Consider the following 25865-nt stretch of genomic DNA (forward strand, 5'->3'; position numbering starts at 1 on the left):
CCAAGGTATGTCCATATTTGTAAGATGGCTCGAGTGAAACAGTTAAAATGGGCAAGAAATGACGTGATTTCAAAGAAATTAAAAGAAGCTCTACATCAAACAAGGGAAGCCTGACTTAGAGGACAAATAAGATACTAGTTAAGCAAGCTCCGGGAGTTGGTGATGGACAGGAAAGACTGGTGCGCTGCAGTCCACGGGGTCGCAAAGAGTTGGACACGACTGAGCTGAACTGAACTAAGCATAGATCATGCTAGAAGCTAGAGCTGAAGGCAAGAATAGTCACAACAATATTATACCCAACACACGTTTACATAATGACCAATGTACCACCAACACCCCTCAACCACCTTTCCAGGCACCAGACTGGCAACTAGACTCAAATTTAAAGCTGAAATGATGAAAAGATTTTGTAGCCTGAAATTAGCTGTTCCACCCTTTCTTGAATTAGTTTGAGTCCAAACAAATTTCAATTTCATGGTAAAGCATTATTCAATCCTCTATTTAAAAAAAAAAGACTCATTTGCATATTTATATATACATATATAGTCTTTGAAATTTGAAAAATTAAAAGGAATCTTTTGTTTAAAAAATGAAAAGGCAAGTTGTGCATATCTAAATAAACACCGAATGGCTTTTGCTGTTTCTTTCAAAGAGCCAGACCTCAAGTCAACCCCTTTAAATTGGCTAAAGTAAAAAAAATATCGAAGACTTAAATATGTAAGAATATGGGTTTAATTTTACATTCCCGGTACTAAGTTTTCTTATTCAGAGCTATTTGGGTAAGACTTTTAGAAGTTTACTGCATATGGGGGAGGAACAGTGAGAAAAGCCTAACTCAGGACTAGTAGGACAATGTTAATTACACTCAACCACACTATTCGCTAGGTGTGCTGCTGCCACTGGTGCAACCTACATTTTCATTCCACTTTGTGATTATAACAGCACCTTGGTGATGTAGAAAGAATACAGAGAAGATAATCTGCAAAGAAGGCCTCTAAATATGACACATGGATGAATCTTTTTCATAGAGACAAGCAATGTATGGGCAGCATCCAAAGATGAGACATACGGTCTTATTATCATCACATCAGCATGAATCAATTATTTGTGACATTTGAGATTGTGGGAATCCTTTTCCTTAAATCTCCCAATCTAAGTTCTCAAGAACCATGGAAAATGTATTTAATTAAATAACATGCCAAAGCAGAACAAATTTCTCCACCCATTCTCTTCTCTGGTTCACTTAATACAATTTCACCCTCTAATGCCAGCATCTGAGGGTTTTAAAGAGAGATTTCCCTGACTTCTGTGTCTCCTGCTACAGAACCCAGGGACTTAGGAAGAATCTAGCTTCCAGTAGAGAACCATGGAGTTCAGATTTACCACCGAGTCCTAAAGGACTCTTTAAAGAATCAGGGGACAAGTCACAGTATTGACTCCCAGCTGTGCTATGGTGAAGAGTAATGGGGCTCCTGAAAGGAGTGGAGGGGAATTCCATCAATCTGCTACAGCCCCTCATTCTCAGCACTGAGCCTTGGTAAAGCTGGAGCCAGGTCTCACCCTTTGTAAGGCTGGATAAGAGCTGGGAACCACTGCCTCCCTTCCTTCTGGCAGCTGTTTTCATAGCTATATGAGCTACTCATGCATGGGACTAACAATTTATCAACAGATGTGACAAGTCCTGAAAAAAAACTTCATTCTTGAATTTCAGAAACTTACTAAAAAATTACAAAATGGGGTACAGGTGATATTTTTTGCTTACCAGAACTAAATCTTTGCTCTCTCAATGCTTCATGGGCCCAGCTTCAGGGGCATGTGACCCATGCAAGAGCATTGAGCACCAAGTTTAAAAGGACCCGTGTACTTGGTTTAATGCCCTGTGGTTTCCATTGTGAAATTCATAACAAGTCTTCCACGAGGGGCCCTGCGTTTTCATCTTAAATAGTTCTCCACCTTCAAAATGGCATAGCTGGTCCTGTCTTCTTCAGACCCTAAAGAAAGTGGAATCTCCTGGCTTACATGTGACCTGAGCATTTCCTACAGGTAACTGGGATCTAAAGTAGCTTTGGAAACTAGTCCCTTAACCTCATCATTTTTGCTGCACAGGAGAATTTTCTTTTTAAAATATTATTGCTTTTAATCCAATAAGATAATTCACCTCATGGGAAAAAATGCAATGCCGAAGAAAGTATACACACTATTAAATAGAGTCTTCTTCACCAGTATATCCTCACTCAATTTCACATTACTAGAGCTAACTATTGTGAGGAGACATCTTCCATTAAGAAAAATAAATACACACATATATTAATTTGACACACAGACACTTAATTTTATCTTTTTTTTTTTTAATTCCAATTCTGTATGTCTACTAGATGAAGAAATTCTCTGAAGTGAAGTGAAAGATGGAGAAGATTCTTTAGAATCTACCAATAAAGATAACCACCAACTTCAAATCATGTTTATTATTTTTCACTCATTTCAGAGTCCTCAGCTGTATTCATTCAGATCAGGTGACTGATGATAGCACAAAGGAACAGAGACCCAGGGCTAACCAACTGGCTGCCTTATCCCAAGCCACTAGGCTATTGTGAGAAATTCAAGAGATTTGGAAGCAAGAAAAACAAAGATAAAGTCCTAGTTTTGCCATGTTGATTGGTGGAAACATGGATTTCTGTTTCCTCACCTGCCAAGTATGGCAATTTTTAGGAAGCTTTCAAATTGTCTTCCCAATTGAAGTCTCAAATTTAGGAAAAGCTATTTCCACCACCTATCCTCAGGTTCACACTCAGTCCTTTTTTCTCACCTGGGAATGTTCCACTTCAGAAATCTTTAAGTTCCTATTTCCCATCCTATTTTAGGAAATATAGGATATTTCCCTATCCTATTTCCCATATCTCATTATTCTCTCTTTCCACCTATCCCATTCACTTACTGCATCTATACCAACTTTTGTTTCTTTAAAAAAAAAACAAAACAAAAACAAAAACAGAAATCTTCAGGGATTCATTAGTCTCATTGGTTTTTCTTTCTTATTTGGAAGATCCTTCCAGTCTTTACTTCTTTCCCTACCCATTTGATATTCATGACCCATCACTGAAGCCCTCGTTGGACAATGTCCTTAAACCCTTTGCCCCACTGTCCTTTCATCACAACTATCATTTGCCCAAACTAAAAACCTTGGTCTCCTTTCCAGCTCCTGCCAGTCCCTTACCCCAGATGTCTTACTGATTGAAGCTGAGTCCACCTACTTCCTGCAACCTCACCTGCCACTCTACCCCAGTCCAAGTCTTTACCTTCTTTTCTCAGCTGGATTAATACAATGGTCTCAGTTGTTCTCTTAATGCCTTCAGTCCTTACCATTTTAAACTACTGAAACGCAATCATCCTAAAATATAAACTAAAGCATAAATTTAAGCCATTTCTACCTTCCATACCTTCCACCTTCCCTTAACCTTTGTGAACAGATTCTTTCCCTCCATCTCTTCACTCCTCATCTAACAATTTACATCCCAGCTTACACAAAACTTCTCCACCTCTCCTCAAACTGGCCACATTCTTTCTTATCTCTAGACCCATAGGTGCACTGTTCTTTAGGCTTCGAACATTCTGGCTCCACCCCTGCCCCTGCTCTGCCTGAGTTGGCCAACTCCTTCAGGTGTCATCTCAGACATCATTTCCTCTGGAACGCCCCCTCGGACCTTCCTCTACCTGAGCATGTTTCACAAATGTGAACACACAGCCACCTGCAGTTACTTATCATAGCATTCAAAACACACACTATCATCTCAAGATGAACTGTATGTCTCTTCCACCAGACTAAATTCTGAATGTGGAGACCACTCCTGTATCATTCATCACTGTATTCAACACAACACAGTTTCAGCAAACTATTAGCACCCCAATGTAATGTAACCAATTTTTTATTCAGTTTTCAAAGTTATAGTTTGATTCCTAATCCTGAAAATTCATTATAGTAACACATTGTACAAGTATTAATCTCTGCATAAATTCACAGAGTGTTCAGACCCAGGAAGTTTGAGGTTTGAGAACTAAAATTATCTAGACCGCAGTATTTATGGTCTTGATCACTGAAGGTTATTTATTTCTTCAGTGGTTAGCATTTTCACGGTGGTCTCTAAGCTAGTTCCCAGGCCTCAGCTCCTCCCTCCAGTTCAATGAACTTCCAAGTGGAAAAAGAGTAAGTCTGGTTCCCTCACTGAGCCCTCGTCCACCACTTGTACTTCAACACCATCTCATCTCACCCCCAAAAGATCAAAAGATTTTAGGAATGTCTGAAAATCTTAATCTTTAACAAAAGAGTGGTAATATGTAAAATGGAAACTGAATGAATCATGGTATTTGATAAAGGTGAAAAGTGAAGTAATAAATAACATTAATAGGAATCTAAGAATAATAAAAACTATATTTTATAGATACAAAACATAAAAACTAACTTACGAGGGCAGAGAGAAATATGAGAAGAAAAGAGAAAGAAGAGAGAGGAGGAGGTGGAGATAAGGAGAAAGCAAGGGAAGGAAAAATGAAGGCAGGCATGGAACTGAAGCAGTCTCAGACTTTTCTTATAAATAGGCAAGAAAAATAAGGAATAGGGGGAAAGGCTCTAACCAAAGTGTCATCCCTAACCACGTCCACAGACAATAAACATTACCCAGAACACTGCCACAGTTCACTTAGAATGCTTTAAAAGAGCCTTATCAGTGAATAGCAGTCAAGCTTAGGACTTGACAGCTTTATATCCTTAGAGCATCTGTGGAACTTGAAAGTTAATATAAATGAACCAGGTGTAGCTTGGGAGTAAGAAGGGAGCAGTTGTGTGTGTGTGCTCAGTCGTTCCTGACTCTGCCACCCCACAGACTGCAGCCCCCATGCTCCTCTGCCCATGGAATTCTCCAGGCAAGAATACTGGAGTAGGTTGCCATTTCTTTCTAGAGGGGAGCTTCCATACCCAGGGATAGAATCCTTGTCTCCTGCGTCTCTAGCAGGCAGATTCTTTACCACTGAGCCACCTGGGAAGCTTACCTAAGAAGGGGGTTAGAAGGATTAAAAGGGAAAAGGCAATGATTCAGAATGTTCATCATAGGACCTTAAAGCTGAAATAATAGAAGCAAGATGGGTAAAGAATCTCTTCCCTCCTCTCATTAATTCAATACACTTAAGTAATCAAGCATTTATTAAGCATAAACCATGTAACAGCAACTGTGCTGGCCTCTGTCATGAACATAAGTATTAATGGTCTCAGAAAAACCTGGTCTCTGTATCCAGTATATCTGGACATATAACCCATCACAGAGAGTGGAGAAAAAAGCCCTTATAACTGATACTTGGGCCCAAGAACAATCATAATAAAAACTGATAAATCCACTTGAGTGCTTACCCACTTAGCTCTATGCTAATCAACATGCTGAAGCTGAAACTCCAATACTTTGGCCACCTCATGTGAAGAGTTGACTCATTGGAAAAGACCCTGATGCTGGGAGGGATTGGAGGCAGGAGGAGGAGGGGACGACAGAGGATGAGATGGCTGGATGGCATCACCGACTCTATGGACATGGGTTTGAGTGAACTCCGGGAGTTGGTGATAGACAGGGAGGCCTGGCATGCTCTGATTCATGGGGTCGCAAAGGGTCGGACACAACTGAGTGACTGAACTGAACTGAATCAACATATAATATGCATTGTCTTATATAACCTTTAAAATAGTACAATGAGGCATAAAGAATTAGTACCTACATTCTAAAAATGAGAAATACAATCTCAGAGAGTTTAGGGAACTGTCTCTACGCCAGTACTAATGATGCATCCAGGGTCTGAACTCTGGCATTCAGCTTCTATTGCTCTCCAGGACCCTGAACCTAAGGTACTTAAAACAAAACATGGACAATGGTTCTCCTTAGCTTTTGGGGCAGAACCCAGATGAGCGAGGGGTGACACACCTCTAGGAAAAAGTGTGTCAGGGAACTGGAGCTCCATTCTAGAACAGTCTAAAATGGCTGTCATTGACCAGTACATCATATATGGGGAGCCATCAGAAATGGCTTATGATTATCCACCCAACCCTGAAACCAAACTATGAATTGGTTTTGGAATAATTGATGGTTAAAGATTCCTCTCTATAGCAACAATTAAAGCATCTGAACTGTAGCTACATGGCCATTTGGTCAGCATATTGAATGGGATAATTCTTCTGAGAGACAAATAGAGGACCAAACACTGAGCACGATGGAAGTCACCATGACCTGCTCCCAGTATGGACTCCCACATGAAGAAGCACGAAGTATTAAGCAAAGAATCTTCAATTGACTATGAAACGTAACAGGAAAGCCGTATTTCCCAGTCCTATTGGGTGGTACTTATGGGAGGTGAGAGGAGAGCTTGTTTATGCCTCTTTTGTATAAAATGAATTCTAAAGAAAACCAAATAATACTGTGATGTGCGTTCAAACATGAGTGCCACTGAAAAGATTTAAATCCAAAGCTCTCAGTTTTCTTCCCTTACATTTAAAGTTAAAAATGCTCTAAGTATATAAATAGTACACCTGAGTAGTCTCTGCTTTTCAGTATTTTACATAGAGGAAGCATTCTCTAATGTAATGAAATGGTATTCATTAATGGGTACTCAGCAATAAGTTAGCAAAGGTTGGTAAAAGCAATGAGAGCCCCTAACAGCAGAGCCTCTGGATGATGTGAGGAAACTCAGCGGATGCCAAGAGGAGGATTTCAAGTAGAAGCAAGAGTGAAAAAGCATGACATACCAGCTCAGTAAAAAGGAGGCAATTGTGAATTAGAGAGAGAGGTTTGTGTTTTACGACCAATTAAGTGCTTACTATTATGAGAACTAAAACCTCTTCAAAATGAATAAATGGGTTAAATAGAATGGGGATTACCATTTAAGTAGAGCATTCTAACTTTGCTTCAGATCTTGGGAATTCTACAAAATCACAAAGGAGAGAATTAGCTGAGCAAAATAGTTTCATTTAATGGGAAATTTATTTCGGAAGGGAAGCTAAGGAAAATTTCTGGAGTGAAGTAATGACATTTAGAATTAGGAGACGTTTATGTAAAAAGTGATGTCCAAGGATAAAGTTAAGTAATAAGAATTTTCAGAAAGACCTAGAAAAATCTGAGACACCTGAGGCACTTTAGAAAGAAGAAGAAAAATGTAAGCTCTCCATAGGAAATAATTAGAATAGTAGAATTTGACCTAAATTAAAGGAAAATTTACTCATGCCTATGAGTATAAGCACAGTAACACATGCACATGCACACACACTCACAGATACACTCCTTCCTACCTTAGAAATACCCCCACAGACTGAGATCAAAATGTTAGTTCTATTCCTTTTCTAGTCTAATTAAAACATGAAATGTTGCCTATTGCCTGTTATCAGTTTATGCATATTATGGGTTAAATGGAAAAATTAGTATTAACTGAGGATGTCACTTCACTGCAACATTTATTCCACCAAATCAGAGGACTAGTGATTATTAAAACATGGCATAGCTCCAAATTATATACTGTCCCACATACGTCAATCTGAGGGGAAAAGCCAGTGTTAGCCATAGAAAGAGACTCTTACAAACTCTAAAATGGAAGCCCCATTCCAGAAACTAAATACCAGAATATTTTTCTCAGAATACAAATGCCTTTTAAATTGTAAAACGAATTAAAAAAAATTATTAAAAGACCAAAACTCTCCCAAACTTCCTCACAAAACCTTCTTCTGTTTTTAATTCTTTACTTATTTGAATTAGACCTTTTTTAAACAAATTTCAGTGGTTGGAAATATCTTTTTAATTTAAATTTCATAAGAAACAGAGCTACTATGCACATCCCCTGACCAGATTGTGTGTGGCCTATTTATTCGAAATGTTTGATTCCATATGGATTTCTTCTCTTTATAACTTCAAGAAAGGTTTCTAATAAGTTAGCAACTCAAGGACAACTGATTTGAAACCCAGACCTTGAGAGCACAGTCCCTCAGGTCTGCCACCTGCGATGATTTCTAGAAGGACCAGGGAAGGCTCACAAAGCTGGAACTTCTGTATAGAACTTGTACCAAGTGGGAGCAACAAGTGGGTGGTCCACTGAGGTCAGGGTTAAAGTTCACAGAATAATTTGGAAATTATTCTCAGCTTGGATCTCGTTTATGAGGCCTGAGAATACACCCTTTAATTAGAATACAATTTCCAAAGCAGCCACTCCCTTGACTTTCCAGAGCCCAGTTATTCTCAGAAAAGTAAAAACAGCCCCGTCACACTGACAGTTAACAGTCCCCTATAAATTATGCCTTAAATGTCCAACGAAAAAGGCAGCAGGCATCCGGGACAACAGAGATGTTAGCTGCCAGCCCTCACTCACCACTCTCAAGAATAGATAGAAAGAAGTTGCATTCAACAGCAGAGTCACTCCCCTTTGCTTCTTGCTTATGCAGCTGAACTGTCCCATGGAAGCTTGGAAAAAGAGTGGGTTGCACATTTGAAAATGTTCCCACACCCCAGCCGGCCTTATTTTTCTGATGATCCCTCCATCCAGCCAACCTCGCACTACAGTGGGAAACTAAAATCAATTCCATGAGAGCCAGCTGTCCGCCTCTTCCTCGGAGCTCAGGGAGCCATACAGGACTCCTGGCACAGGGGCCAGCCCAGGCCTGACTCACGCAGATGCTCCCCTCCTCCCCACGCAGCTCTGAGCCACAGCCTTCTTTCCAGGGCTATTGTTATGACCAAAGATGCACTAGGCCCCCCAAAATGCTCTAGATGCTGAAGTAAGAGGAAAACACACATCTCTCTAACTGCAGGGTTAAGAGAGACAGACGTTAAATGACGCAGAGACGGCCAAGGACTCAATGGGGAAAGCTGAAGATGGAAAGTCAGGCTAGTTTAGCAGACTTCAGTGTCTGGGAGTTGGAAAAGCAAAAGCTATCAGATTATCAAACTTGCAGATGCTATCCAGACTTGAGTTGGTTTTAAAGATGACATAAAGTGTTCCATTTTGGAAAATCCACATATCAAATGTTTCTGTAGACCCAACAGAGTAGCCTTTGTCTAGAGAAGTGTGACTGGGAAAATAACAAAAATGTAGTTTCTGAAATCTGTCATCAGAATTCATAATCCAAACTCACCCACAAATATGTGGAAATTCTTGGCATCTTATGTTTTGAGCAAGAGCAGCATTACTGTCTTTGGCCATTATCTTCTGATAACCATTCATCTGTCAATTTTCCCAGCCATTCTCTCAAAGGAGGTAATAAACCTCTCTCTCTGGACTCTTTCAGTATCTATTAGTATGTACCTAGATAGTGGTTCCTTATTACTCCAGTACCCCACGATACAGGCTGCATCATTATCTCAATAAAAAAACTATTTCATGCACTTTACAATATTTTTTTTATCACTGTCCATAATCAATACAGACAATAGAGAAAGGAGATGTTTTAAATCCATTCACTTTAATAGTATGAGTTCTGTGGCTAAAATGAGTTTCATCAAATAGCACTAAAATTTTTTAACACAACAACATGACTCTCCATATCCTTATGCGATGGTGCTCATATTTTAGTTTTTGTCCTAAGAGTTCTTATTCATGTTTTCCAAGTGTGGGCCTTGGGAAGGGAAACTGGTGAAATAAATCAATTAATGAAATACACATACTTAAAATTCTATGAATATGGGGGGGGGGGAATAAGCAAACAATCATGCCTCCCAAAAGGTAAAGTTAAAATTGTCTGTAAGACCCTGTCTCACGCTCTCTGGTTGCTGAAAAATCACAGATAAAATATGCCAGTATCTTACACACCCTTAAGTTTCACAATAGCAGCGTCAACATTTAGAAAGAAGACAACCAATATATGTTTTGGAGATAAATATTTACTTGAAATAATTTTTTTTTGATTCTTTAGAGAAAGCTGAATAAACCTTGTTCCTCACTAATTTCCGAGTTTCACTTCCTTTCTATTCCCTTCCCCAGTAGAAAGTATAAAGAACCAAAATAGTTCTAAAATTGAACTAAAACACGGTCATGCTTAGAGCTTTTGTTTGAAAACTTGAAGTCTCCTTCTATAGTGTTTTTATTGTTTTTTTTTTTTCTTCTACAAAGTTGGCTTTTTCCTTCTACCTGTTTTTTTTCTGTTTGGTTTCAATTATTCAAAGTAAATGTAATAAGTAACACAAAAAAGTTTCAGTATTATAGAGTTGTCTGAAGAATTAAAACAAAAAATAAATAAAAACAAATAAAAACAAAAAATAATAAAGTAACACTTGATTCCCAGAATAAAACTTCTCCTCTGTCTTCTCTGAAAAACTGAAAAGTGACATGGATAATTTGGTTACCATAAATGATAATTTCAGATGTTGTACTCCTAAGGCCATCCCGGCATGGCACAGCACAGTGGTATTCTTTCTATATATACGTTTACTACAGAGACTCTTTCACTACATGGCCAATTCATCTTGAATCCACCAGGGGGAATTTAGTGGCCAGAACAAGCGCAACCTGCCATCAACATGGATTTTGAATAGCACTTAACAGATACTGGTATTTCTGGACATTCCCAGAGTAAAACAAAACTAAACCAAAGCTTCTTACATATTCTACAGAGCAACTTTAAGAAGAGGAAGAGAATATAAAGAAGCTAAGTAGTGATAAAAGTGTTAACTGGGAAAAACAGTTTGGAGTCACTTGGCCAGAACAGGGACCACATGGCGTTGCCAAAATAGTCCTCACTGTCCTCTAACTCGTCTTTATCTTTTTAGTTTCACTGTCTGTTTATACGTAGAATTGTCCAACTTCTACTTAGTTGTTACTCAAGAAGGGATTAAGTTTTGTTTAAATCTCTCTGAGAATGGAGTCCAAAATTTTCAGCTTAATACTTCCTTTTTAAAGAGAGGATGAAAGCTGGCAGACAATATTATTTATACTCTGCTTTTACTTCTATATTTTAAAAGACTCATGAAAAACACTTTTAGGTAAGTTGTTGATTTACAGATTTCTAGTAGAATTATATGAGATGATTAACTGAGAGCATATTATTACAGTCATGTCCCTGAATCACTCCAATTTTCTCCAAAAATACTTACTTCTGATGAGTTCATCATCCGAACAATTTCCCCAAATGGACTGGTCTTGCCTCTCTCCATGTGTGAAGCAGCTATCAGTAGCTTGAGTTATCTCTCTCTCAGTATTTTCTTTATCACATTTTTCTAAATAAAAAAAAATATGTATTATCATTAAATGTTACATATTTTTCTGTTTTCATTTTTACAGATTTTTCCCCCCAAATGCTTCTAAATCTGCCATAATTTAAAGAAATAGGAGCAATATCTCTACTAACCATTGCATACGTCATTAACTCTAGAGATTTACTAGCATCTACTCTATGACTGCGCTTCAGAAGCAGCACTAGTGGTAGAGAACATGCCTGCCAATGCAGGAGACTTAAGAGACACAGGTTTGGTGCCTGGGTCGGGAAGATCCCCTGGAGGAGGGCATGGCAATCCACTCCAGTATTCCTGCTTGGAGAATCCCTTGCACAGAGAAGCCTGATTGTCTACAGCCCATAGGGTTGAAGCATCTTAGCACACACACATGCACTTTACGACTAGCATTGAAGAAACATTCTACTGTAAAAATTGTCTGTTAAGATTACTGTAACCAGGTCATCACAACATAACAAATGATCTGCCATGTAACAGTTCTATCAAGGATGGAAGTGAGTCCATACATGTAGAGCAAGGGTGGCAGGGGAAGCATCAAAGATGATGAGAGATTTATATGTGAGCTTATGGGTTCTCCAGGGAGGAAGCCAATGAGTAAGGAAAAGTAATGTCTTATCGGGAACATAACTTAAGCAAAAAGCTGACTATAACACAAGGTTAAATGAATGTTATGAGAGGTCTAGAGCACTAAAAAGATTCAAAGTAAGAAGATACTCATCAGAATTCAGAGCTCAAGAAAAGCATGATAGAAAATGGTGCATGTTGGATAATCTTTAAGATCAGCAGGAATTCTCAAAGTAGAGATGAGAGAAAAGTCATTCCAAGTGAAAGAATTGCAGGGCAAACTCCAAAAGCAGACACTTGGGCAAAAGTTCAAATTTTCTGCACTGTGAACTACTTAAAGAAAATTAGGAAATAAGATTGTGAAAGTTTGAACAGGGACATGCTATAGATATTTGCATGCCAAGGTGAAAAATCTGGACCTGATTTTAAAGTAAGATAAATAAGTGACAGTAGCCATGGTAGCTTTGTGAACTGTTTAATCAAAGCCACACATGGGGGAAATGAACAAACTATATACACACCAGAGGTTCTCAATCCTGACAGTACTTTAACTCATTCAGGGGCCTTCTTAAAAAATAGTTTCCTGGGCCTCATAACCTAAAATTCTACTTTAATTTGGGAGTAGGGTACCCACGTGATTCAACTGTCCTTAAATCCTTAAGAATCACTGGCGGATGGATGCATCTAACAGGGAGAACAGAGTAAGGGAAACTAAAAGGGAGACTGATGAGAGTTTTGTCAAATGGATAAGAAGATGGGAAAGGAGGTAACTGTGAGAAAATAATTAGAGGATTCACAGACTATCAAAGAAGAGGATAGCTGGAGATGACTGAGTTGTCTTAGAATGGATTTGACTGGGAAAACCTAGAGATCAGGAAAATAATTTATAAAATACATATTTGTATATGTATCTATGTATAACTGAATCATTCTGCTGTACAGCAGAAATTTGAAAAAGGAAACAGCAACCCACTCCAGTATTCTTGCCTGGAAAATTCCATAGACAGAGGAACAAGGTGGGCTACAGTCCATGGGGTCACAAAGAGTCAGCCATGACTGAGTACATCGGCACAGCAGAAATTAACACAACATTATAAATCAACTAAACTTTTAATATATTTTTAAAAAAATAAAAATATATATTTGTATATAGTAGATATTTGGGCACTGTATTATGCAGTTGAATACATAATCAATTATAAAACACATCCCAACCTTCATGGACTGTAGCCCAAACAACAGTCTAGTGGATGAGTTTAGTTTTGAGCATCTGAATTTGCAAGTCACAAAGTTATAGCTGAAACAGTCATCTTCCTAAACTTGAAGTCGTTCAAATTCAAATGAATTCAAATGAATAGGATCACCAAAACTGTAAGTCTATGAAAAGAAGAGTATCAGGCGGGTTCTATACAATTAGAAAGGAATCAGAGAAGGAAGAAAAACTAGATGATGTCAAGCCATGGAAGCAAGGAAAGGAAAGAGATTCAAACAGAAGTTGTTAGTCAACTGTATTAACATTTCCAGTGGAAGGAAAAAAAAGTTCTGCACATGCAGAAATTTCTCCTGTACCATGGGGATTTCACAATTGAAAAGTTCTACCATAAAACACATTTCAACACATGAAAATAGAAGGACACTCAGGAATAAGTCCAGAGGCTAAGATTTCTGAATTAAAAAAATAGGGTCTTCAATGCTAAGTATTTTTAGAAAACAAAACTGTATTCAGATAGCAGTAAAATATAAATTAGAACCATACTAAACCAACATGTTCTAGATTTATGTAGCATTTACTCAGCATTATCCTAGGGAAAATGTAACCTTCCTGAGATGTGTTATTTTCAATTAAAATATTGAGTTTTTTAAACAACTTCTGAAGTTTTTCCAATGCTACAGTCAACCCAAGGCCTTTCTGAGATGATCAATAGAAAAGATTTTTCTAGTAGCTCTACACAGGAACTCTCGCCTCAGCAGAGTCCTACATTCTTGCTGCTACTGTTATGTAGCTGACTGCCGCCAGGTGTCATGCTAGTAGGCTTGATTCAATTAGTAACTCTAATTGAAGCTGAATGAAATTAATTATATAATTTTGAGCTGTTCAAGTTTAATTCCATTAAAATTAATTCATGAAACCAGGGCATTATGAAGCAATGCTGACTAAAAGAAAATAGGTATGAATAAAGCCTCTAGACACACTTGACTCACATTTGAATCAAGTCCAATATTCAAGTGCTAAACACAGACCCTCTCAACTCTCCACTGACTAAATGAAAATGTCATGTGGCTCATACACACACAATTTTAGTAGTGACCCACTGCTAAGAAGAAAACAATGCTCCTCCTGCTCTGAATATTTATTGAGACAGTTATCTTTTTTTTTTTTTTAAGTTTCCTTATCTGTGAAATTCTAGAATTAGATGATCCCTTGAGAGCTTTTCAAGTTGAAAAAGAAAAGGAAAATTATTATTCTCTGTCTCATTATATTCAAGAAATGATAACTATGTAACTACTATTAAGTCACAATCATCAATCTACCCATCGTTGCCTCCTTTGAAAACTAAATGTTCTTAAGAGTTGGTCTCAGGCTTTTGCTATGATCATTAACACTCAGAACCAAAGCAAGGCTCAGAAAAAACTCCAAATTTAAACTGACTCACCAATTCTTCACTCTTATAAACTTCTGTGACTACTTGACTATTATGTGTTTTTTAACATATCTATTTTTATTTTATTAACACATCTTTAATATTAATGGAATACAAATATGGCAGCCTCATAAATGGTGTGCAGTTGTATCTAATATTGAATAAATGCACTGAGAGAGAATGAAATTTAACTGGTTACTGCAAAATGGGCACCATGATGTCCAGCCAATCTTATTAGAACTTTCAATAGGTTTGCGTCAGCCACTACTCATTAAGAGGAGAAAATAGCAATTTCTAATAATGGATTTCTGTTATCTGTTTACGTTGCCTATCACTTCTGAATTACAGCAGCAGAAGCCATGGTCCTGGTTTAATTTATTCCTTTTTAACTTTATGAAGGTTTGTAGGTGCAATTCAGCTGCTATTTGGGCCTGAAAGATATGACAGGCCCACAAAGATTTGACAAAGAAATGTTTGATATGATGTCAAAGGCAATCAAATAATTTCAATGATGCATAAAATCAATCTATCTTTCTACAGATTTCTGTATATACATCCTTTCCTTCCCAACTATATATATATACAAGCACTCTTTCCCAACTTAGTAACTTTCTCTTAAAAGGGGATCTTCGTCATGTCAACCATGCTGTTCTTCCAAGCCACTGGCTCTCTACTATAGACCATGTTTAACATGAAGATGCACAAGTCCCATCTTTGGGGTCCCAATTTGGGTGATATGGAGAAAGGAGGGTGTCACCATCATATATGGCCAGATTTGAAGGGGACTGTTTTAGGTAAGCTCTTTGGTACTATACAATTTAGAGAAAACTTCCAAAGTGTTAGTTGCTCAGTTGTGTCCAACTCTTCATGACTCCACGAACTTAGCCTGCCAGGCTCTTCAGTCCATGGAATTCTCCAGGCAAGGATACTGGAGTGGGTTGCCAGAAGAGGGAATCCTTCTCCAGAGGAGCTTCCCAACCCAGGGATTCAACACGGGTCTCCTGAATTGCAGGCAGATTCTTTACCATCCGAGCCACCAGGGAAGCCGTTCTGTACTGTAAAATTTGGAGAAAACTTAGAAAAGGCCATCAAACACTGAGCTATAGGCCTTGCTTCTCACCCCCTTGTCACAGTATTCCAAGTTATCCAAAAATACAATTTTATCCAATAGAGGGATTTAGTTCTGTCTCTATGTTAGGACAACACTCAGAATACTAAACCTGAATTACTACACGTAACACTAAACAGTCCTACTAATAGATGAACATTAAGAAGTATGTTTTAGATATCTAGTTAAAACAAAAGTTGAAGACACTTTAAAAATATCACTAGAGCAAAGGACAGTCACATACCACTGGCATCTGCTGCCAAGAGGCTAGCTCCCACACATTCTCCTTTGCCCACACCAAGGAGGGAAACACAGAAGAATCGGTGGATGAGGGGGAAAAGCTTGGTCCTTGATAATGAATTCTCTAGCTGGGAAAACCGAACACACACACACACACACAAAACAATCAAGCAATTATAAAACAGAAGAGAATGAAAACTGCCCTGGGTCCTAATTCTGGGTCAAAGACTGACCAGCTGTGTGCTGGGGCTCGGCCTCATTCTCTTTATCCAGAAACGAGGGCACTGACCTGGATGGCTGCAGAGATCTTTGTTGTCTGTAAAATTCTGTAAATCTGAGTCTGCACAAAGGCTAAACAATAGAGCCAAAACTTCATATACACACACACTGTAGGGTGTTTAGAATGGAGAAGAGAAAAATCATAGAAAAACTCTGTAAAGCACAAGGTTTGAATTAATTTTCAAAGAAAATGATGAGCATGAATTATGCCAAATAGTCAAAGCAAAAAGGTAAGAATTCTAAAGGATCAATTTAAATATAGTATGTCCTACTCAGAAATGACTACCTGAAGGATCGATACTCTATTTTTTATTATTTTTCTAAAGAAAGGTGTGAATGGTGAAAAGTAATCTTTCTCCAATCTTGATTATTCTTGCTAAAGGATATGAGATTTAGGTATATAGAATTTCCATTTGATTTAAAATTTTATAATATTTTGCCCAGTTGGCATTATCTAATTTTACTTATCTCAAACAGGTGGGGAATAAAATAACTTAATAGTGATTAATAAGAGAGAACAATCTAAATGTGTAAAAGAGTACACTGGATAATAGTACATGTAAAATATTATATATACCATATAACAACCACTTAGCTGATATGTAGTTGTTAAATAAGTAAAAAAGAAGAAAATGCTTCCTTTTGTATCCTGAGGGATATTTTTATCCATGAGTTTGTAGTCAAGCATATTTATTAACTGAATAGATAAATGGTTTTAACAAATAAGAGTAAGAAATGTATCTAGTAATGTTGTAGTCTGTTTCCAGGATGAAATGAACTTATCAAAGTTACTAATAAACTTTTAAAACATGTACAATACTGTTCACGAATCATCATTTTCCAGAAAGAGACAATATTGTCTAAAAGTCCAGATATTTGAATCCTTCTTGATAAACAGAATCTGCCTAACAATGCAGGATATGCAGGAGACATGGGTTTGATTCCTGGGTCAGGAAGATCCCCTGGAGGAGGAAATGGAAACCCACTCCAATACTCTTGCCTGGAAAATCCCATGGACAGAGGAGCCTGGGGGGCTACAGTCTGAGGTGCTGCAGACAGTCAGACAGGACTAAGCATGCATGAACAACTCAATGAATAAGAACAAACGATAAATAAAAAGACTCAGGTTCTCAGGGACAGAAATACTATCCTTGCACTGTACTTTTTACTGGAGAAATGTTTAAGAATACAGAATCTGAAATCAAGGGACCTGGGTCCACCACTAACTACATGGATGCTGGGCAATTTCCGTAATCTTTGTCAGATTCTTTATCTTTAAAATGGTAATAACGCCAGTCCATATATCAGGAGGTGGATGTGGAAAGAATTGGAACCATGCCTGGAAAGTAGAAAAGTAGACTGCCTGGTATATAATAAGGGCTCATTCACACTTGCTACTAATATTATATTACGTGTCATTACAATAAGCACCTTTTTAAAACCTTAGGGAGGTGTTGAGAACAGTATCTATCTATTCAGTAACCACTATATAAAAACCAAGCTAGAAATCTGTTTACAGACTGAATATAAGGAAAAGTATTTCTTCTTCTGAAAAGCTATGTATATATATATTTTTTTCCTTATGGACAATGAAAATGATATTAGAGAAAATGCTTTCTTTTTGCCTCACATTTGCAGATAAAATTGAATCATTGGGTTGGACCCTGCAGTTATACCTATACATTTCAATTTTCCCTCAGGTTTGGATCTCCTAGTTTCCATTATTCTGTATGTGTATGTGTGTGTGTGTGTGTGTGTGTGTGTGTACTTTAAAGTACTTTTACAGGTTACCTTAAATATTCTCTTGAACTAGGCATAGGTTAGGTGTAAATGCACAAACCAATCATCAAATCTACTTCTTATCTGTACTTAATATGTATATTTTGTGGAAGACTAGTATAAATGATGGTGCTTGGCAGATATCCTTATAAAACTGCATAAAACTTAATCAGGATACAATTTACTTATTTCTTAAAGCAAGGAATATTAGCAGCTTTCTTTATGCATATAATTTGGGGCTGCTCCATGCTTGATCTACTTCAATTAAATATTTTATTTTAACCTATGACAGATCACTTATAATCTGTATAATATGTATATTCTTACTGCCATGCAATCTATATTCACATCTCCTTTATCTATAAACAATTTCATTTTTACTCTTCCATTCAAATATCAACATTATTTCAGATTATCTATGTGTATTCTGGATTATGAAATCTTAAATAATCTGAAACTAAAATGTTTGGGAAAAGTAAAAAAAAAAAAAAAAAAAAACAACTTTAAAAAATCTGGGTCTCTATTTCCCAGAGGCTAAGACAAAGTGGAAATCTACAAATATTTTACAAATGTAACCTTTAAAAACCAAAGATAAGGCAGCTTTCAGGAAGACCTGAGGCTCTGGAATTTCACTTCCTCGCTGATCCAAATAAAGAAAAAAGAAAAAAATAATCCCTTAAGCTTAATGACCTTTAAGAAACATTGCAAAACCCTCCTGCTTTGCTTGATGTTCTAAAACAGATTAAAATCTCATTGTCCAAAACATTTTAAGATTAAAACCAAAATATTTTTAGCGGATGAATGAGCATATCACTAAATTTCTTAGTTTTATATACATACAAAGTTATCATATAATCAGACATACTGTGTTTGTTGAATTAATTAAATGCTTAAATCAATTTAATCAACTAATTGTTATTGCCATTATTTTGAAAAATAGTAAGACTTCTGAGCAAAAACTAAATTCATTCCTTCAAAGGGCTTCTTATGCAGTTAGAAGCTTATGGTGTGTTTAGATTTGAAAGAATGAGAAAAATGACATTGACTCAGCTAGTTTAGTTGGGGTGGGTAGAAAACAATAGGTTTTATACACAGCAAATCAGAGAACAATTTTAAAATTATACAAAGATGCAAATGAATAAAAATATGCAAATAAATAGGTACAAACTGCAGCAATAGTGCAAATTAATATCTCAACAATCAGAGCTCTAAATAAATGAGGGGTAAGAAGAATTAGGCACTTTCCAAAAAAAAAGGAGTGGGGAGGTTAGAAAAACGCAAGCTGACACAGGGCACCAGGACACATGATCTTAGTCATCTCACTCTCCTGCACCCTTTTACATCAGAATCTAAAGTTCCTCATCCTAAAAATGTATTTTCAGGATACTTGACCCCAGACTCCTGCATCTTCAAATACAAGTTCAATAATGTTCTTCCTACCAGCAAATTCACTCATATTAAAGCCAAACATTCATAAGGCTCATAGAATTTTGAGTTACACGGGCTCATAAAGATCTCTTAACACAACGTGATAACATAAATTCAGTTCAAAATATCAATATCTAGCATCCCAGGAAGAAGGCAAGGAGAGCAGACATGAATAATTCCAGAGACAGGGAAACAGCCTCAGAAGATACCTTACTTCAAGTTAGGAGTTCTTAAGTATTCAAAGACTTCCCCCAAATCGTCTAAAATTGACTTATAATATTCACTGATTTATAGTATTTTGTTCTTTGTCATCAAAGTCTAATCTTTCCTCCATGTGACAGAGCCTCCATATTCAATCTACTTTTATAAGCATGATAATCTTTTTCAGTTCAGTTGCTCAGTCATGTCCGACTCTTTGCAATCCCATGACTGCAGCACTCCAGGCCTCCCTGTCCATCACCAGCTCCCAGAGTTTACTCAAACTCATGTCCATTGAGTTGGTGATGCCATCCAATCATCTCATCCTCTGTTGTTCCCTTCTCCTCCTGTCCCAATCCCTCCCAGCATCAGGGTCTTTTCAAATGAGTCAGTTCTTCGCATCAGGTGGCCAAAGTTTGGAGTTTCAGCTTTAGCATCAGTCCTTCCAATGAACACCCAGGACTGATCTCCTTTAGGATGGACTGGCTGGATCTCCTTGCAGTCCAAGGGACTCTCAAGACTCTTCTCCAACACCATAGTTCAAAAGCATCAATTCTTCAGCAATCAGCTTTCTTTATAGTTCAACTCTCACAACCATACATGACTACTGGAAAAACCATAGCCTTGACTAGATGGACCTTTGTTGGCAAAGTAATGTCTCTGCTGTTTAATATGCTTTTTAGGTTGGTCATAACTACTTTTCTTCCAAGGAGTAAGTGTCTTTTAATTTCACGGCTGCAGTCACCATCTTTTTACTCTTTTTACTTTTTAGTCTTTTTACTCTTATCTAAAAAGCTATCCTGAAAGAATTTGCCGTAATGACCGCCGAAATCCAGAGACACTTTATCTAGAGTAGTTCCCCTACTTAGCAATTAACTCTATTATAAAAGAAATTGAGGACTTTACCTTCTTCCCCTTTTTAAAAAATAAGGTTACACACCCATCTTTAGTGTTTTAACATCATCATTATTCTAAGTGCCATAGTTTTTAAAACTTTTCTGTTACCTCTCAGTTATACTAACAGACTCTATCAAGAACATTCTACCCCAAGCCCTCTGGTTAAGGGATGAACTCTTATTGAGCACTATTTACAAAAATGAAGGCCAATGGAAGTCAAAACTGAACCAGAGAAGTTCTTTAATCTGTAAAAGCATTTCTAAGCTATGATTTGAGTCTGATCTTGAAATAAATAAGTGAGAGAGGATGGAGAAGAGCATTACAAATAGTGGTAAAGCCACAAATATGACGATAATGAGAGACTCTGCAATATATTGAAATTGATTTCTTAGACTTCAGAATGGTGGATATGAGTTAGAAGTTGGGAGGTGCTTCCTCTCTGGTAATTCTCCTAAAGGAGAAAACCAGGAGCCTCTTATTTAATCCATCAATACAACCTCTGGCCTTCTGGATTATTTCTTTGGGGCACTTCCTACTCAGAATCCTCCTTTAAGACCACCAACCCATTCTGGCTTTACAATCTCTGCAATCTCATTAACTTCCAGTTTTAGTCACCTCCAGGAGGATAACCATTATGTTCACCCCAGTTCCTATCTTCACCTATAGATTTGAAGTTTTAGCTCTACACCACTATACCTTTAGCAATTCAAACTTAATATTTCCACTTCTCTTCTGTCCCTGCCTGTTTCTCCAACTGTAGCTTGTACACTGGTCAATGGTATTCACAGAATCACTGTCAGTTCTCTATTTTCTCCTTATTGTCCCTTTCCCAACAATCAATTGCTAGAACCTGCTAGTTATAGCTCTCAATTTCTCTTAAATCTATACTTTCTTGCCTATATCCACTACCAGGGCGTATCCTCATTTCCTCTTCCAAATAGAAATGCTTTTCTAAAATAAAGATTGAATATGTTACTCCTTGGCTTAGTAAGAATTAAATCCATTATGCATATGGGTGAAAACCTGATAGAGTTATTTTAACATTGTACATATTTTAATGCTGCAAATTCCTACACCTTTCCCATGTTCAATAATTTCAGCTTTTTATCTCAGTAAGAAATAAACAGCAAAATCTCTCAGAAAATCTTCCTAAAATCCTGCATGCTGCTTGGGTGATGTGATGAGAAAAATAAGAACAAAGTATGTCTATATTCATAAAGACCTAGAAGATTAAAGGCTGATTCACCATGAAAAAAGCAGGCGAACTATTTCTATGAGTAGATACAGCGAGGAGAGGAAACTGGTTCCCTCATCCTCTGCCACCTGACTTCAGGGGGTGTGTCACCTGCCCAGCCACAAGCTGTTTCATTTGCAGTGCTCAACTCTGCACAGTCCAAACCAAAAAGACCTACAAATTGTGTCTTCTTCAGCTTGAATCACTCACAGCCTAACTCAGACAAGACTGATCCCTTGCTATCCTGAGATTTCTCTCTTAACCTCCAGAAGCTCCAGAGCAACAGGCCGTAAAGTAATCTGTCACAGGGCTCTTGTAGTTCTCTTGAACTGATATTCAGACAAGGGATTTGGTGCACACACACACACCTCATCCTCTCTCTCACTTAGCTTACAAGTTCTCTCTGGGCAGAACATGTGTTACACATTTTCAATTGTCACAGGATTTTGTACATGGTAGGCACAAAGGAAATAGCTATTCATAAGTTTTCCAGTTTAAATATGTTGGTATATTTGGTAAGATATATTATGCTAGCAAGAAAATGTATTTCAGACTTTATACCCGAAACTACTTAAAAACCAGGCATAAAAGCACATGCATATGAATCATCTTACTTCAGATCATGTGGGTGTGAATCTGAAAACAGAAGTGGACTGCTAGCAGAAACCACAAACGAAATTAATGCTAAAATAACTCTTTTCATAGTTCCTGCTTAGTGAACTCTAAGCAATTAGAATCTAGAAAATACAGCTCCATTTCCAAAAGTTACAGCAGAAACCTTAGCTCCTTCAGGATGTGTAGGCTAACCTAAAAGTAAAATACTAAAAGCTTAAGAAACTTCAGTGTTAATGGCGAGAGACACAGGAGGGGGGAAAAGATGAGAGAGAAACAGATTATGAGAAAGAATCATCCAAAACACAGGACTGATCAAGACAGCAGGAAGGGCTGCAGCAAAGTTCAACTATGCAAACATCTAGACTCGAGCCAGTGCAGAATCAATCTCCCCTTAATAAAAACTGAATAAAGACTTTTAGCAATAGAAACATAAAAATCATATCCCATGCCTTTATAGGGTGGAATACTTATATTAACTCAGAAAAACAATTTGGTGGAATTGTTTCCCTCTTCTGTTTGCTGTTGTTTTAACTAATTTTCCACTTGCAAATGGCCTTTTAGATTGTGGCAATTTATGCTTCCTTTTCCCCCAAATCTTTTATTACAAAAATATAATGCTAGTAAAGTAATTGCACACTGTTATTAGACCTTTCCATGAAATCAACTCAACATGATCCAGGAAACAAGGTTCAAAGAAACAGGAAAGGCTCTTACACACCCAAAAATTCCACAGCTTCCCCACTAGCCCTGTAAAGGTCACTCCATTATATATGTTAAATCCTTGTATGTGAACTGACTGAACAAGGTCAACAGGCATGACTCTTGCTGACCAGAAATCACAGCCTGCTAATTGTACTTCGGGTCTCTCAAGCTCCCCATATAGCCTGGAACACAAGACCAGTTGGTACAAACACACTCTTCCCACACATGCCTGATCCTCCTCCCTTGCCCCGACTCCCACTGCTTTCATTCTGCCAATCTCCAACCCTAAGCCAATTCCAAAAATCCATTCTATCTGCTTCTATTCCCAAGGTCCCGAATGCTTCTTGCTGAGAAAGGCAATCAACCATGCTGACCGTGTCCACTAAAAATTCATGCCACTCATTCTTTGTTAAGCTCTCAGTGTTACTGAGCAATCCTTTTGTTTGCCCCAGATGGACTCCCTCTTGAACCCTTCCCAATCTCTTCCACACATCTCAAATTTCTTGACTCATCCTAACCCCAGCTTGCTCTCAGCAAATGTTACATCTATTTTTCTGAGAACATCGAGGCCTTCAATAATCTCTTATTCATATGAAATTTTCTCTAGATCATCACTCATCCTTTTCTCCTATCCCCATCTCAAAGGGGAACTTTCCAAAGACTCTTATCATCCCCTTCCTTCCCAGGATTTTACTCTTTCAATTACAAACGCCCACTGCACCATGGTTCCAACCCAGGCTCTTTCATCTTTTCTCTTTCTATCCCATGGTTTTCTTTCCATTAGTGTGTGATGGACATACTCAAAATTCCGCACCCAAAAGCAGCCCTCTCTACACCCTGCTTCTAACAAACTACAGCTCTTCTCATCTTCCATGGCCCCTAAATGTCTAACATTTCTGTGACCAATCCTATAAACGCTCTCTCTGTATTCTTTCCCTTATTCTCCCCAAAGGGTAGCCATTCCCCTAAATCTTGTCCTCAAATACCCTCTCTCACTCTTGTGCCCATCCATCAGCTACGTGGTGCTAAACTGTAAGCCTGACCCTCACCACTCTCCTACTGACAGATTCTCTTTTTCAGTGGCCTACTGGAGATCCTGGCTTAGGGGTAATTTCCATGGAACCAACATGATCAAAAAAAAGACTCAACTCCTCCTATGTTTCCACTCAGGTTACAAAGCAAACCTATGACTTACCTTAAATTTCTATCTTTCCACCACCTCCCATATTAAGTATTTTACCCAACCATATAAAATGCCATTGAACAAAACTGGACACTGTGCCTAGTTTCAGGAGATTCAAAAATGAGTAAGTAAAAATCAACGCCCTCAGCATTCTCTTACAGCAAGGTAGGTCACTGTCCTACTTTTGCTATTGTTCTAAACCCAGTCTCAATTCCACTCCCACTGGTACTCCTCTCATCTTTTGTCAGGCTATTGTAAAATCCTTCTGCAAAGTCACGACCTTCACTCTTGCCTCTCCGTTCAAAACCATCCTCTGAGCTGCCACCAGATTTATTTTCTAAAAACACCAATTTGGTCCTATCCTTACCCTTAGCAAGAACTTTCAATAGCTCACTACTGCCTACAGAAAGGATATACAAATTCCTCTCAGGAGAATCAAGGAGCTCCTCAAAATTACTTTAGCTTATCTTTACAACTTTACCTTATTTTCAACTCCTTAACAGAGCTCATACAATGCTCTTAGTGAAGTCCTCCATATTCTGTAACAGACTTTGCTTTTCACATCTATCTCCACAAATCTTGTGGAGTTTTGACTATGATTCTTGGTCCAACTCAAATCAAGAGTTTTTTTCTTGAGTTTTCCAAATAACCCAGATAGAGATGCTATCTCTCTCCCATGTTGTTTGCCATCACTTTCTTTGTGTCTTTCTATAGCACCTTTCCATCTTCTTTATAAGTATGTGTAAATTTATTTCTCTAATATACTGCAAGCCCCAGATTTCATTCATCAATATTTTTCTCTCTGTATCTGTCACAAAACATCATCTCTATTTATATATTGTGTGTATATATTGTGTATTTGTGTATATGTGTATTTATATATTGTGTGTAATATATACGTGTGTGTGTGTGTGTATATATATAATAGAACATTTACAGAGCACCTGAGTAAGGCAGAAATAAACAACGTGAGGACAAACAAAAAGGGTATGATAGGGATGAAAATTGCTATGAAATTACCCTGAATTACAAACACAAACATATATTAATAAATGTTTTCCCTATTCCCATCCTCCATCCTGACCCCAAACTATTTCTATTCTTTGCCATTTGCTGCCAGGACTCACAGTTGTTCCGGACAGCAACCAAGCCCTCCATTTACCCAATCATTTATTCCACAAACATATACTAGAGCCTACTTCAAAGTCAACAGTGCTCCCTGCCTATCTCAAGATTTTGTGCTATCATCTCCTTCCTTAACATGGTCCCACCCAGCTCAGTTCATACCACAGTGTCCCTCAGAACTTTATTCACAGTTCTCAGCTCAAACAATTCAAGCTCTCCAAACATTTTCTTAAATCTATTGTCAAGGTTTCTCCCAGTTACTCCTCCTCTTATGCATTGATTCTTTTTCTTAGCAGAGGGAACATGACTATGTCAAGCTGATGAGGCTTGCATTTCTCTAAACTTACAAAATGAACATTAGTTCCTTTAAGCGAAAAAGGATTTGGAGCATAAGGTCTACAGCGCTTGAAATGCCCCCAAATCCTCTTCCAAATCTAGACAAAGTTTGTTATAGTTTTCCAGTTAAGCCTATTCTCTCAAGCACCTGTACTGAAAATGTTTCACTCACCTTTTTCTTAATTACCTGTATGTGGTTGCCAGTATCATTAAGAGTGTGTTCCCTATAATTTATCAATAACATTTAATAAAAGTCTCAACCATCTTTTTGAGATTATTGAGCTAAACATAATTTATC

General features: G+C 37.7%; 1 protein-coding gene across 3 annotated transcripts in view; it reads right to left on the reverse strand.

The window, feature by feature from the left end:
• Window positions 1–25865, reverse strand: part of MDFIC (MyoD family inhibitor domain containing) — a 97074-nt gene that overhangs the window by 65585 nt on the left and 5624 nt on the right. For all 3 annotated transcript variants that reach the window (XM_065938638.1, XM_065938637.1, XM_065938639.1), the window contains exon 3: window positions 11100–11222. In XM_065938638.1, the coding sequence (XP_065794710.1) occupies window positions 11100–11222 (123 nt within the window). The remainder of the gene's footprint in view (window positions 1–11099; window positions 11223–25865) is intronic.

This window comes from Muntiacus reevesi, chromosome 6 (assembly GCF_963930625.1).
Source record: "Muntiacus reevesi chromosome 6, mMunRee1.1, whole genome shotgun sequence".
Lineage (NCBI taxonomy): Eukaryota > Metazoa > Chordata > Mammalia > Artiodactyla > Cervidae > Muntiacus > Muntiacus reevesi.